Consider the following 14900-nt stretch of genomic DNA (forward strand, 5'->3'; position numbering starts at 1 on the left):
AAACCCCAAGACCTCCCTCTACCAATGCCTAACCCTAAGACCTCCCTCTACCGATGCCTAACCCTAAGACCTCCCTCTACTGATGTCTAACCCTACAACCTTCCTCTACGGATGCCAAACCCCAAGACCTCCCTCTACCGATGCCTAACCCTAACACCTCCCTCTACCAATGCCTAACCCTAAGACCTCCCTCTACCAATGCCTAACCCTAAGACCTCCCTCTACCGATGCCTAACCCTAAGACCTCCCTCTACTGATGTCTAACCCTACAACCTTCCTCTACGGATGCCAAACCCCAAGACCTCCCTCTACCGATGCCTAACCCTAACACCTCCCTCTACCAATGCCTAACCCTAAGACCTCCCTCTACCAATGCCTAACCCTAAGACCTCCCTCTACCGATGCCTAACCCTAAGACCTTCCTCTACCGATGCCTAACCCTAAGACCTCCCTCTACCGATGCCTAACCCTAAGACCTCCCTCTACCGATGCCTAACCCTAAGACCTCCCTCTACCGATGACTAACCCTAAGACCTCCCTGTACCGATGCCTAACCCTAAGACCTCCCTCTACCGATGCCTAACCCTAAGACCTCCCTCTACCGATGCCTAACCCTAAGACCTCCCTCTACCGATGTCTAACCCTAAGACCTCCCTCTACCGATGCCTAACCCTAAGACCTCCCTCTACCGATGCCTAACCCTAAGACCTCCCTCTACCGATGCCTAACCCTAAGACCTCCCTCTACCGATGCCTAACCCTAAGACCTCCCTCTACCGATGCCTAACCCTAAGACCTCCCTGTACCGATGCCTAACCCTAAGACCTCCCTCTACCGATGCCTAACCCTAAGACCTCCCTGTACCGACGCCTAACTCTAAGACCTCCCTCTACCGATGCCTAACCCTAAGACCTCCCTCTACCGATGCCTAACCCTAAGACCTCCCTCTACCGATGCCTAACCATAAGACCTCCCTCTACCGATGCCTAACCCTAAGACCTCCCTCTACCGATGCCTAACCCTAAGACCTCCCTGTACCGACGCCTAATTCTAAGACCTCCCTGTACCGATGCCTAACACCAAGACCTCCCTCTACCGATGCCTAACCCTAAGACCTCCCTCTACCGATGCCTAACCCTAAGACCTCCCTCTACCGATGCCTAACCCTAAGACCTCCCTCTACCGATGCCTAACCCTAAGACCTCCCTCTACCGATGCCTAACCCTAAGACCTCCCTCTACCGATGCCTAACCCTAAGACCTCCCTCTACTGATGCCTAACCCTAAGACCTCCCTCTACCGATGCCTAACCCAAACACCTCCCTCTCCCTCTACCCTCTACCGATGCCTAACCCTAAGACCTCCCTCTACCGATGCCTAACCCTAAGACCTCTCTCTACCGATGCCTAACACCTCCCTCTACCGATGCCTAACCCTAAGACCCCCACCTACCAATGCCCTAACCCCAAGACCTCCCTCTACCGATGCCTAACCCTAAGACCTTCCTCCTTCTACCGATGCCTAACCCTAAGACCTCCCTCTAACAATGCCTAACCCTAAGACCTCCCTGTACCGATGCCTAACCCTAAGACCTCCCTCTTCCGATGCCTAACCCTAAGACCTCCCTCTACCAATGCCTAACCCTAAGACCCTCCTCCTTCTACCAATGCCTATCCCTAAGACATCCCTCTACTGATGCCTAACCCTAATCAACCCCATGCCAATGTCTAATCCTAACACCCCCTCCCACACACACACACACACACACGCCTAACTTTAAGAGGAACGGATCAGTCAGTGCAAAAAGAAAATACAGTACATAAAATAAATAAAGGGTCATATAAGTGACAGAGTAGCACATGCAGTGCAGGAGAATGTAATGCCTGTTCAGTACCTGGAGAATAAAGGCTGACAGCCCGTCCGGTCACCGCGTCGTGACATTTCTGCGTCAGGTCGGAGATCCTCCATAGAAACACGCCATCGTAAGAGGTTTGCTCGGTGGAGGCCAGGCGCACGTGCAGCTCATTCAGCTCCACCTCCTTCCTTGCCAGCGTGCAGCGCAGATTGACGATCTGGTAAAAGTCAGGACAGTCTGGCTCAGAGGCTGTGACGTGTGTGCAATCCCCCCTGTTTCCAGCCCAACCAAAATCAATGGTGTGTATCCAGCATGCTACCTGCCGGTTATATCACATTCATAACTGAGATCTCTCCAACTCATCCCTCAACTCATGCGGCTTGGCGGCCGACCAACCAAATGATTCGATTATTATAATCCCACGAAGATCGCTGCTGCCAAGATGCCCGTTTAACAATGCAACTAATTGTGAGCCATAGAAAACTCCTAAAAAACTGATGCAAAACTGACAGGACAGGAAATGTACAGATATAGGTGTGAACCAGGCCATATAAAACTGACAGGACTGGTCACCTTTTATGTGTGAACCCAGCCTTACTGTGTTTATTGAGCAGAAACAACACCTGTTTTCCCAGAGTGCACTGTGGCAGGAGGTTGCATAATTAAGCAGCCTAGGCTAAAGATCACTAGGAAGGCGGGCTCACGTACCAAGCGTTTCTTCTGCTGAAACCAGGATGGTTAACGTAAAAAAAGAGTACCATAAATAATTGACTACATTCTTCCGTATGTCACCACAGTGCCTCTTTAAAGCGGACCTGAACTCAGAACTTCTTCTCAGCTCTAAAAGATAAGCGACAGTATAACAACCTTTAAAGAAAAACATTTATTTGATACAGCTGCATAAATCTGCAGTGTGTCTACTTCTTGCTTTCATAGAAGCAGAAATAGGGTTAACATCCTGTTTTTACAAATTAGCTGCTCTGCCTGGCTGAGAAGATTCCTGAGCTGACACAGCTAAGAGATCAAATTACAGTGGTGATTAGTCACAGATTAAGACGGAATTAGACAACCTCAAACTCTCTAAATACACACAGGGTACATTTCTCTCTGTTTTCCTTCTGTCCTGTGCAAGAGTTCAGGTCCACTTTATAGCGGACCTGAACTCAGAATGTCCTCTGTTCTAAAAGATCTGTAACAGAAACAAAAAACATTTCTTTGTTACAGCTGATACAAATCCTGAAATAAATCTGCACTGTATCTACTTCCTGATTCATGAAAGCAGACATAGGGTTAACATCCTGTGCTTTCAAATGGGCTTATCTGCCATCTCTGCCATAGGCAGTCATGTGGAGTCATGGGAGAGATCAAATTACAACTTGTGATTAGACACAATAAATGAGAGGGATTAAAGAGACACTGAAGCGAGAATAAATCTCGCTTCAGTGCTTATACTCAGCAGGGGCACGTGTGCGCCTGCTAAAACGCCGCTATCCCGCGGCTAAACGGGGGTCCCTTACCCCCCAAATCCCCCCCTGCAAAATGTACGACCAACTTGGTCGTAGATTTTGCTGATGTTGAGGCAGGGCTAACGACTGCAGCCCTGCCTCCATGCGTGTCTATCAGCGGCGCATCGCCGCCTCTCCCCCGCCCCTCTCAGCGAAGGAAGACTGGGCAGGGGAGAGGCGGAGATGCGCGCTGACAGACGCGCGTGAGGCAGGGCTGCGGCCATTAGCCCTGCCTCACCAGGAAGAGATCCCCCGCTGCACGGAGGGGATTTGGGAGGTAAGGGACCTCCGTTTAGCCACGTGCCCCTGCTGAATATAAGCACTGAAGCGAGATTTATTCTCGCTTCAGACTCTCCTTAAAGGGAACCAGAGAGGAAGCACCCTTGTGTATTTTACCATGTATATCAGTGGGAACATGAGAGAAAACACTTACCATGATCTCTGTTTCACCCTCACTGCTAAAAGTGTCTGTTATCAGCAGTCACAAGAATCCCAGACTGAGCAATTAAATCTGGCTTTGCTGGGAATGATTATTGCTGAGTCATTATAGCAAAGCCACAAGGGGGCAGGCTTGGGCTTGAAATAACACCACAGAAGACAGACTCAGCTATAATCTTTCTGTAGCAAAGCTAGACGGAGCAGCCTGACTTCTCAGTCAGGGATTCTTATCAGAGGTGATAACAGTCAGATTACACAGAGAACAATGAAACAAAGGGCAGATTAGGTGTTTACTGTCATGTTCCCACTGATTTATAAGGTAAAATACAAGAGGGTGCTTCATCTCTGGTTCTCTTTAAACAAGTTAAACTCTCTAAATACATACAAGGTGCATGTCTCTATGTTTCCGTTTGTCCTGTGCAGGTCCACTTTAGTGGAACCTCCTTTGCACATTGTGGTGAATACTGACTCCTCACCTTCTGCTCACACGCTTTCAGTTTCTGCTGGTCTTCGTTCCTCTGCTCCTGGGCTGCGATTTGCTCAGCGTTGGCGTTCTCCACCTCGCGGTTCAGGACAGCGATAATGTTTTCAAACACCTGCATCCTGGCCTCCTGCACAGCCAGCCTGGCGAGAAGCTCCGCCCCCGAGGAGCCGTTCAGACAGCTGTAGTCAGCTGTGACTTTACCGTTCAGCTCCCCCGGCTGTAAAGTGGAGAACACTTTTCTGGCGGCCCGGATGGTGGGATCCTCCAGGTGGTTGTGGAACCCATTTTCAGGCCCCTCTGTCAGGGTCAGGCTGTTCTTCATCTGTAGTAAAACTGGGAAGATCATCGACAAGTGCATCGCCGCTGAGGACTTCTCATGCTCCTTCATCTTTTCTTTGCTCCCCTGTAAAGAGGACATGTCAGTGAGCAACAGAGGGAGCTGTGAAATGACATGTAAATGTTTGATGTGCACATTAAAGGGCACCTGAAGTAAGAGGGATATGGAGGCTGCCATATTTATTTCCTGTTAAACAATACCAGTTGCCTGGCAGCCCTGCTGATCTCTCTGGCTGCAGTAATGTCTGACTCACACACCTGAAACAAGCATGAAGCAAATGCTGTCACACTTCAGTCAGAGCACCTGATCTGCTGCATGCTTGTTCAGGGGCTATGGCTAAAAGTATTAGAGGCAGAGGATCCATTCCTTTTCAACAATACCAGTTACCTGGCAGTCCTGCTGATCATTCTGGTATCAGTAGTATCTGAATCCTACACCTGAAACAAGCATGCAGATAATCTTGTCAGATTTTTGTCAGAAACACCTGATCCGCTGCATGCTTGTTCAGGGGCTATGGCTAAAAGTATTAAAGGCAGAGGATCAGTAGGACAGCCAGGCAATGTGTATCGTGTAAAAAGAAATAAACATGTCAGCCTCCTTATCCCTCTCACTTCAGGTTCCTCTTAAAGTGAATGTTTACCGTTATCAAAATAAAAAAGTCAGATACTCACCTAAGGAGAGGGAAGGCTTGGTCCTAATGAGCAATCCCTCTCCTCTCCCGGTGCCCGGTCCCGCGCAGGATCCCCCGTAGCAGTGTTCGACCAGTTCAGTCAAATACTGCCACTTCCGCTGCCGAAGGGAGCTTTCGGAAGCCTTTGGGAGCACTCGGGCTCCCGAAGACGGGCCGCTCCATACTACACATGCGGGAGCGCCTTCTATGATGCAATCGCGTGTGCGTACGTAGTATGGAGCGGCCCGTCTTCGGAAGCCCGAGTGCTCCTGAAGACCTCCGAAGTCCCTGCGGCGGCGGACGCGAACGGGGGAGCCAGCGCAGCACCGAGGGCACCGGGAGAGGAGAGGGAAGGCTCATTAGGACCGAGCCTTCCCTCTCCTTAGGTGAGTATCTGACTTTTTTATTTGGATAGCGGTACCCATTGGCTTTAAGGACGCAAAGCTAAAAATTGGCCAGACGTCCATCGATTTTCCTGTTTGATTCCTGACAAATTCAATTCACTCTGGTCAAATCTGCCAGAAACGTATTGCCCCAATATGTCCAATTGCTCTAATTTTGATCAGTTTAGTCTAAAATCAAATTTGCGTAGTGCACGGTATCCTGGTAATGCTCGCATTCCCTAGGTAATATGGGTTGCGCTAAACATGTTCTTTCTTATTGTCAGCTATGTTTGAATCCCAGCCAGGCCACTATCTGCATGGAGGTTGTATGTTCTCCCCGTGTCTGTGTGGGTTTCCTCCGGGCACTCCGGTTTCCTCCCACATCCCAAAAACATACAGATAAGTGAATTGGCCCTAGACTACGATACATACACTACATGATACATACATAGACATACCCAGTAGACTAAAAACACAGAACACTCAAATACAAGAGGACCCTAGAGGTGCAGGATCCTACCCCTGCAACAGCGCACGCTGCCTCGCCTGCCCTTTCATCATCCAATCAAACTCCTTTCAATCTAAAGCCACCACCATTGTGTATCCAATCAAACAAAACATCACCTGCCACACCTCTAATATTGTTTATCTGATATCATGCCCCTGCGGACTGCAGTATGTCGGTCGGACCACACAAACGGCCCGGAGCAGGGTCGGCCAACACAAAAGGAACATTCTGAATAACTATCCCCTCCACAGCGTCTCACGTCAACTTCGGCACTCACCACAACAACGACCCTCACTTCCTTAAGTTCACCTTCATTGAAGCACTACCGCCCTCACTGCCCCATTCCTTTGATACCCTAAAAAAACAGGAGATGTACTGGATCCAGATACTAAAAAGTCTAGTACCGGATGGATTAAATGAAATTCTGGAAAAAATATACTAATTTTTAATTACACTACTCATAAACTGGAAATCTGTTATGGTGCCGGCTGCAGCAACCTGACCGAATGTTTTATGTACTTTTCTAGTCGCTCTCTTTTTAAGATGTCTTAGAATTTTTAGTCCTTTTTAAGGTTTATTTAATAACATGCATTTATACCCATATTGTCTATTACATCTATATTTATATTTATTTTTATATTATCAATTCGATATTGTATGGTCTTTTTAGATACCTTGTAGAATGTTTTTCATACATTCTTTTTATACATCCTTTATTATACATCGCATTTAATCTGATATCTTATGGAGTATTTTATATATCATGTCTTAGTTTCAGCATAACACCAGATTGATACCTATTAACAACAGTTTTTTTTTTTTTTTTTTTTTTTTTTTTTTACCGTTGCACGTTTATTATTTTTTTTCCCGTTGCACGTCTATTTATATTTGATTATTGATCATATGCTGTTTATAATTATTGTCTCTGCAAATAGCTTCCCGAATTGTCTAACACAATCAGCACTCTGCTTCATATAGTTGTTCCTGGTTCCCCACCAAAAAAATGGCAGCCACCATCGAAGCATCAATACACAAAAGTACCTTTCTAACCCACAAGATGGCGGCCGCCCTCCCATGCGACATTATTATGTCTGCCCCACATACAAACCAACAAAATGGCGACTGCCATACAGGAGACATTCCTATTCCAACCCACAAGATGGCGACCGCCACATAGGCGTCATTTTGTTGGAATTCCACCGGATCTCCCCATTGGCCAGGCCGATGGTGGGCGTACTTCTCCGGCGTGTGGCGCACACTGATTGGCCCCCACCTCTCCTAGCTAAGTACAAATAGAGGCTTTATGGAGCACGCCCGCACAGAGGCGCTCATTCAATACTTGGATTGGATACAGGTATGTCACCCACTGGCTAACAGCCAGCTCCTCGCTTTTTTGTTCCACTGGTAGTAGACACTACCACCTTATTACACATCGTTCTTTCACTGCCATTAATTTTAGAGCAAGCACTTGGTAAATGTCTTGTTGTTACTTATAAGCACTTAGTGTTATACAGCACATATCCTAGGTGATCCTACTCTGCCTGAGCCTGCTTTCAATGCAGCTAATCGGGCTGAGAGGGTTACTTTATTCTAGTTAATGCAAGAATCTTTACACATGTATATTCGGACTGAAACAATCACAATGATATAACCGCCAAGACTATGCAAGTGTAAAAACAGTTTAGAGAGCATGCACTCTCCCCACTGTCACACAACCTTTTTTTTTTTTTTTTTTTTTTTGTGTTTTTTGCTTAGATAAGATAGACTTATCTGACCTTCACAGACCAGCAGATGCTGGTTATAATGAAATTTATGTTCCAATGTTACAGCTGTATGCCTCTGTCAGTGTTTGATGCTTTTTTGTTGATTTATGTATATGTCCCATTTACAGCTTTTTTGAACTCCTGTATAGCCTGAGGAAGCGGTGCTGTGGCCCGCGAAACGCGTTGCATCTTTGGGAGTTACACTGTTTAATAAATGCATTCTACTCTACCTCAGAGTTTTGTTTTCCACTGCTAGAGGGAGGTAAGTCCACCTTACCTTCCCTCTTTTTACTGTTTTTAAATAATAGTGTTTTTACTCTTTTTGGCGCCTCTGTTCTATCTGCGTTTGATACATAATACATAGACATAGGACTATGGTAGAGATTAGAGTGTGAGCTCCTCTGAGGGACAGTCAGTGACAAGACAATATATATACTCTGTACAGCGCTGCGGAAGATGTCAGCGCTATATAAATACTAAATGATAAAAGAATAATGGTCGGCATTAGCGGTAAAATTGCCATGCACTCTCTACACGCAGCAGTTTTACGGACTTTTGCTGAATACACCCCTATGTATGAGACCCACCAGTCTCACCTTGTATAGTGATACTAGAGATAATGGCCTAATATCATAATTACCAAAGCAAGGCAGTGTTCTCTGTTTCACTTTATGCGACCATGCAACCCTCACAGAACAGTGCCCTCCAGTGGACACGCTGGTCACATGCAACTGCAACCGTCACAGAACAGTGCCCCCCTGTGGACACGCTGGTCACATGCAACTGCAACCCTCACAGAACAGTGCCCCCCTGTGGACACGCTGGTCACATGCAACTGCAACCCTCACAGAACAGTGCCCCCCTGTGGACACGCTGGTCACATGCAACTGCAACCCTCACAGAACAGTGCCCCCCTGTGGACACGCTGGTCACATGCAACTGTCAGTGACTATGATAACCTTTTTATTCTCCTGCCCCCTGTACTCACCCTGTAGCTGCAGCCAAACGAGGAAAATCGGCATTTCTCCTTCCAACCATTGGCACAATTATGGTTCTGCAATGAATTAGGATTTTAATTAATGTGTATGATTTCCTGGAAGCATGAAAAGAGTACAGTGAGACAGTCTGTGTCAGTGACATGACTATGTACTCTATAATGTGCTTCAGAAGATGCCAGTGCTATATAAATACATAATAATAATATGGTAGGACATTAGACTAGGACTATGGTAGGATTAGAGTGTGAGCTCCTCTGAGGACAGTCAGTGACATGACTATGTACTCTGTAATGTGCTTCAGAAGATGCCAGTGCTATATAAATACATAATAATAATATGGTAGGACATTAGACTATGACTATGGTAGGATTAGAGTGTGAGTTCCTCTGAGGACAGTCAGTGACATGACTATGTATTCTGTAATGTGCTGCAGAAGATGTCAGTGCTATATAAATACATAATAATAATAATAATAATAATAATAATATGGTGGGACATTAGAATATAACTATGGTAGGATTAGAGTGTGAGCTCCTTTGAGGACAGTCAGTGACATGACTATGTACTCTGTAATGTGCTGCAGAAAATGTCAGTGCTATATAAATACATCATAATAATATGGTAGGACATTAGACTATGACTATGGTAGGATTAAATTGTGAGCTCCTCTGAGGACAGTCAGTGACATGACTATGTACTCTGTAATGTGCTGCAGAAGATGTCAGTGCTATATAAATACATAATAATAATATGGTAGGACATAAGACTATGACTATGGTAGGATTAGAGTGTGAGCTCCTCTGGGGACAGTCAGTGACATGACTATGTACTCTGTAATGTGCTGCAGAAGATGCCAGTGCTATATAAATACATAATAATAATATGATTGGACATTAGACTATGACAGGATTAGATTGTGAGCTCCTCTGAGGACAGTCAGTGACATGACTATGTTCTCTGTACAGTGCTGCAGAAGATGCCAGTGCTATATAAATACATAATAATAATATGATTGGACATTAGACTATGACAGGATTAGAGTGTGAGCTCCTCTGGGGACAGTCAGTGACATGACTATGTACTCTGTAATGTGCTGCAGAAGATGCCAGTGCTATATAAATACATAATAATAATATGATTAGACATTAGACTATGACAGGATTAGATTGTGAGCTCCTCTGAGGACAGTCAGTGACATGACTATGTTCTCTGTACAGTGCTGCAGAAGATGTCAGTGCTATATAAATACATAATAATAATATGGTAGGACATTAGACTATGACTATGGTAGGATTAGATAGTGAGCTCCTCTGAGGACAGTCAGTGACATGACTATGTACTCTGTACAGTGCTGCAGAAGATGTCAGTGCTATATAAATACATAATAATAATATGGTAGGACATTAGACTATGACTATGGTAGGATTAGACTGTGAGCTCCTCTGAGGACAGTCAGTGACATGACTATGTTCTCTGTACAGTGCTGCAGAAGATGTCAGTGCTATATAAATACATAATAATAATATGGTAGGACATTAGACTATGACTATGGTAGGATTAGATAGTGAGCTCCTCTGAGGACAGTCAGTGACATGGCTATGTACTCTGTAATGTGCTGCAGGAGATGTCAGTGCTATATAAATACATAATAATAATATGGTAGGACATTAGACTATGACTATGGTAGGATTACAGTGTGAGCTCGTCTGAGGACAGTCAGTGACATGACTATGTACTCTGTACAGTGCTGCAGAAGATGTCAGTGCTATATAAATACATAATAATAATATGGTAGGACATTAGACTATGACTATGGTAGGATTAGAGTGTGAGCTCCTCTGAGGACAGTCAGTGACATGACTATGTACTCTGTAATGTGCTGCTGGAGATGTCAGTGCTATATAAATACATAATAATAATAATATGGTAGGACATTAGACTATGACTATGGTAGGATTAGAGTGTGAGCTCCTCTGAGGACAGTCAGTGACATGACCATGTACTCTGTACTGTGCTGCAGAAGATGTCAGTGCTATATAAATACATAATAATAATATGGTAGGACATTAGACTATGACTATGGTAGGATTAGAGTGTGAGCTCCTCTGAGGACAGTCAGTGACATGACTATGTACTCTGTAATGTGCTGCAGGAGATGTCAGTGCTATATAAATACATAATAATAGTATGGTAGGATTAGACTATGACTATGGTAGGATTAGACTGAACTCCTCTGAGGACAGTCAGTGACATGACTATGTACTCTGTAATGTGCTGCAGAAGATGTCAGTGCTATATAAATGTATAATAATAATATGGTAGGACATTAGACTATGACTATGGTAGGATTAGAGTGTGAGCTCCTCTGAGGACAGTCAGTGACATGACTATGTACTCTGTAATGTGCTGCAGAAGATGTCAGTGCTATATAAATACATAATAATAATATGGTAGGACATTAGACTATGACTATGGTAGGATTAGAGTGTGAGCTCCTCTGAGGACAGTCAGTGACATGACTATGTACTCTGTAATGTGCTTCAGAAGATGTCAGTGCTATATAAATACATAATAATAATATGGTAGGACATCAGACTATGACTATGGTAGGATTAGATTGTGAGCCCCTCAGAGGACAGTCAGTGACATGACTATGTACTCTGTAATGTGCTGCAGAAGATGTCAGTGCTATATAAATACATAATAATAATATGGTAAGACATTAGACTATGACTATGGTAGGATTAGAGTGTGAGCTCCTCTGAGGACAGTCAGTGACATGACTATGTACTCTGTAATGTGCTGCAGAAGATGTCAGTGCTATATAAATACATAATAATAATATGGTAGGACATTACACTATGACTATGGCAGGATTAGATTGTGAGCTCCTCTGGGGAGTCTGTCTCACCTTCCCCTTCCATGTTGTCTCTGGTTTCTTCTGTTGTTGGTCTTCAGGGGAACATTTGTCACATTTGTGTTTCTGAAAAGAAAAAAAGACCCACTAATCCCAGGAACTCCACAACATGTGGGTTTATGTAAATTGTATACATCCTTCCACAGTGTGCAGAAAACGTTTGCTATCTAATCGTAATCCAATCGGATAGGGATCAGTCAGCTAGGCATATCGGGCAAGTCGATCTGATCTCCCCGTGCAGGGCTGGCGTAACTCTGAGTTTGTCTTCACATTTTTCCCATCCCATAGTGTGCTTGAAGGTGCAACTAAAAACACTAATCTTTTCTAGGGATAGAATCTTCAGCAGGACGTTAGGACAATTGAAGTGAGAAGAAAATGGAGACTGCCATATTTATTTCCTCTTTAAAATACCAGTTGCCTGGCAGCCCTGCTGATCTATTTGGCTGCAGTAGTGTCTGAATAACATAGCTGAAACAAGCATGCAGCTAACCTTGTCAGATCTGACAATAATGTCAGAAAACACCTGATCTGCTGCATGCTTGTTCAGGGGCTATTGCTAAAAGTATTAGAGGCAGAGGGTCAGCAGGGCTGCCAGGCAACTGGTATTGCTTAAAGAGAACCAGAGATGAAGCACCCTCTTGTATTTTACCTTATAAATCAGTGGGAACATGACAGTAAACACCTAATCTGCCCTTTGTTTCATTGTTCTCTGTGTAATCTGACTGTTATCACCTCTGATAAGAATCCCCGACTGAGCAGTCAGGCTGCTCCGTCTAGCTTTGCTACAGAAAGATTATAGCTAAGTCTGTCTTCTGTGGTGTTATTTCAAGCCCAAGCCTGCCCCCTTGTGGCTCTGCTATAATGACTCAGCAATAATCATTCCCTGCAAAGCCAGATTTAATTGTTCAGTCTGGGATTCTTGTGACTGCTGATAACAGACACTTTTAGCAGTGAGGATGAAACAGACAGCATGGTAAGTGTTTTCTCTAATGTTCTTACTGATATACATGGTAAAATACACAAGGGTGCTTCGTCTCTGGTTCCCTTTAAAAAGAAATAAATATGGCAGCCTCCATATACCTCTCACTTCAGGTGTCCTTTAAAAAGTACCGGCGGCAGTGGGAACCAGCTCTTAGAGTCCCTGACAGTACATCCATAGTGTTGTGGCACAATGGACAACATAATTGTATTACAGCGCAATGCAATTATATTCCAATACTCTGCCACACAGGGGTGTTTGAGGTACGACGATTTCCGTTGGAATAACGCCCCTCAGCCTTGTGTGTTACTGGAGGACGTGTATGGTAACGGTTGTTATACATGCATAAATCTATGGACTGTGTGTTACTGGAGGACGTGTATGGTAACGGTTGTGGTACAAGCATAAATCTATGGACTGTGTGTTACTGGAGGACGTGTATGGTAACGGTTGTGGTACAAGCATACATCTATGGACTGTGTGTTACTGGAGGACGTGTATGGTAACGGTTGCTGTACAAGCATAAATCTATGGACTGTGTGTTACTGGAGGACGTGTATGGTAACGGTTGCTGTACAAGCATAAATCTATGGACTGTGTGTTACTGGAGGATGTGTATGGTAACGGTTGCTGTACAAGCATAAATCTATGGACTGTGTGTTACTGGAGGACGTGTATGGTAACGGTTGCGGTACAAGCATAAATCTATGGACTGTGTGTTACTGGAGGACATGTATGGTAACGGTTGTGGTACAAACAAATCTATGGACTGTGTGTTACTGGAGGACGTGTATGGTAACGGTTGCTGTACAAGCATAAATCTATGGACTGTGTGTTACTGGAGGACGTGTATGGTAACGGTTGCTGTACAAGCATAAATCTATGGACTGTGTGTGACTGGAGGACGTGTATGGTAACGGTTGCTGTACAAGCATAAATCTATGGACTGTGTGTTACTGGAGGACGTGTATGGTAACGGTTGCTGTACAAGCATAAATCTATGGACTGTGTGTTACTGGAGGATGTGCATGGTAACAGTTGCTGTACAAGCATAAATCTATGTACTGTGTGTTACTGGAGGACGTGTATGGTAACGGTTGTGGTACAAACATAAATCTATGGACTGTGTGTTACTGGAGGACATGTATGGTAACGGTTGTGGTACAAACATAAATCTATGGACTGTGTGTTACTGGAGGATGTGCATGGTAACAGTTGCTGTACAAGCATAAATCTATGTACTGTGTGTTACTGGAGGACGTGTATGGTAACGGTTGTGGTACAAACATAAATCTATGGACTGTGTGTTACTGGAGGACGTGTATGGTAACGGTTGTGGTACAAACATAAATCTATGGACTGTGTGTTACTGGAGGACGTGTATGGTAACGGTTGCTGTACAAGCATAAATCTATGGACTGTGTGTTACTGGAGGACGTGTATGGTAACGGTTGCTGTACAAGCATAAATCTATGGACTGTGTGTTACTGGAGGACATGTATGGTAACGGTTGCGGTACAAGCATAAATCTATGGACTGTGTGCTGCACTGAATGTGGCGCCGTGCGCTGGCAAAGCGCAATGTTAGTTTTAATCACCGTTGCGGTCCTATGGTTTGCGGATGCTCAGCGAGTTTGGTGTGAAATTACCCTTTAGTCTTAGTGGTAATAATAAATGTTGGGTGATTTTTAGCTATTTTTCCCCTCTTCGGAATTTCCTCTTCTGCCTCAGAGGAGCACGGAGTGTGTGTGTGGTGATTTCCCAGCTCAGAGATGACTCTGTCACTTCCTCTATTACCCTGGATAGGATAGAGCTGGAGCAGGACAATCCACCAGGCAACCTAGGCAGGTGCCTGGGGCCTGGAGAATGGCAAGGGGCCCACCTGCCACCTTCTCCGTCCTCCTTCCACTTCAGCTTACCACAAGGGGGCGCCCAATCTACAACATTGCCTAGGGCCACATTACATCCTAATCTATCTCTGTTCTGTCCTTGGAATGGAATAAGAATAACTAGATAGCTTCCATCCTGATTTGGAGGCAACACCAGGGACAGGAGGCCCAGCTGGC

At 44.8% G+C, this 14900-nt stretch overlaps 1 protein-coding gene across 1 annotated transcript in view; it reads right to left on the reverse strand.

Moving 5' to 3' along the window:
* The window catches only part of TRAF1 (TNF receptor associated factor 1), a 35855-nt gene that overhangs the window by 6323 nt on the left and 14632 nt on the right, over positions 1-14900 (reverse strand). Inside the window, exons 5-8 of the mRNA XM_068249958.1 lie at positions 11851-11922; positions 8930-8995; positions 4273-4683; positions 1893-2070 (exon numbers count right to left, since the gene is read on the reverse strand). Coding sequence (XP_068106059.1) covers positions 1893-2070; positions 4273-4683; positions 8930-8995; positions 11851-11922 — 727 coding nt within the window. The remainder of the gene's footprint in view (positions 1-1892; positions 2071-4272; positions 4684-8929; positions 8996-11850; positions 11923-14900) is intronic.

This window comes from Hyperolius riggenbachi, chromosome 8 (genome assembly GCF_040937935.1).
Source record: "Hyperolius riggenbachi isolate aHypRig1 chromosome 8, aHypRig1.pri, whole genome shotgun sequence".
In the NCBI taxonomy this organism is placed as follows: domain Eukaryota; kingdom Metazoa; phylum Chordata; class Amphibia; order Anura; family Hyperoliidae; genus Hyperolius; species Hyperolius riggenbachi.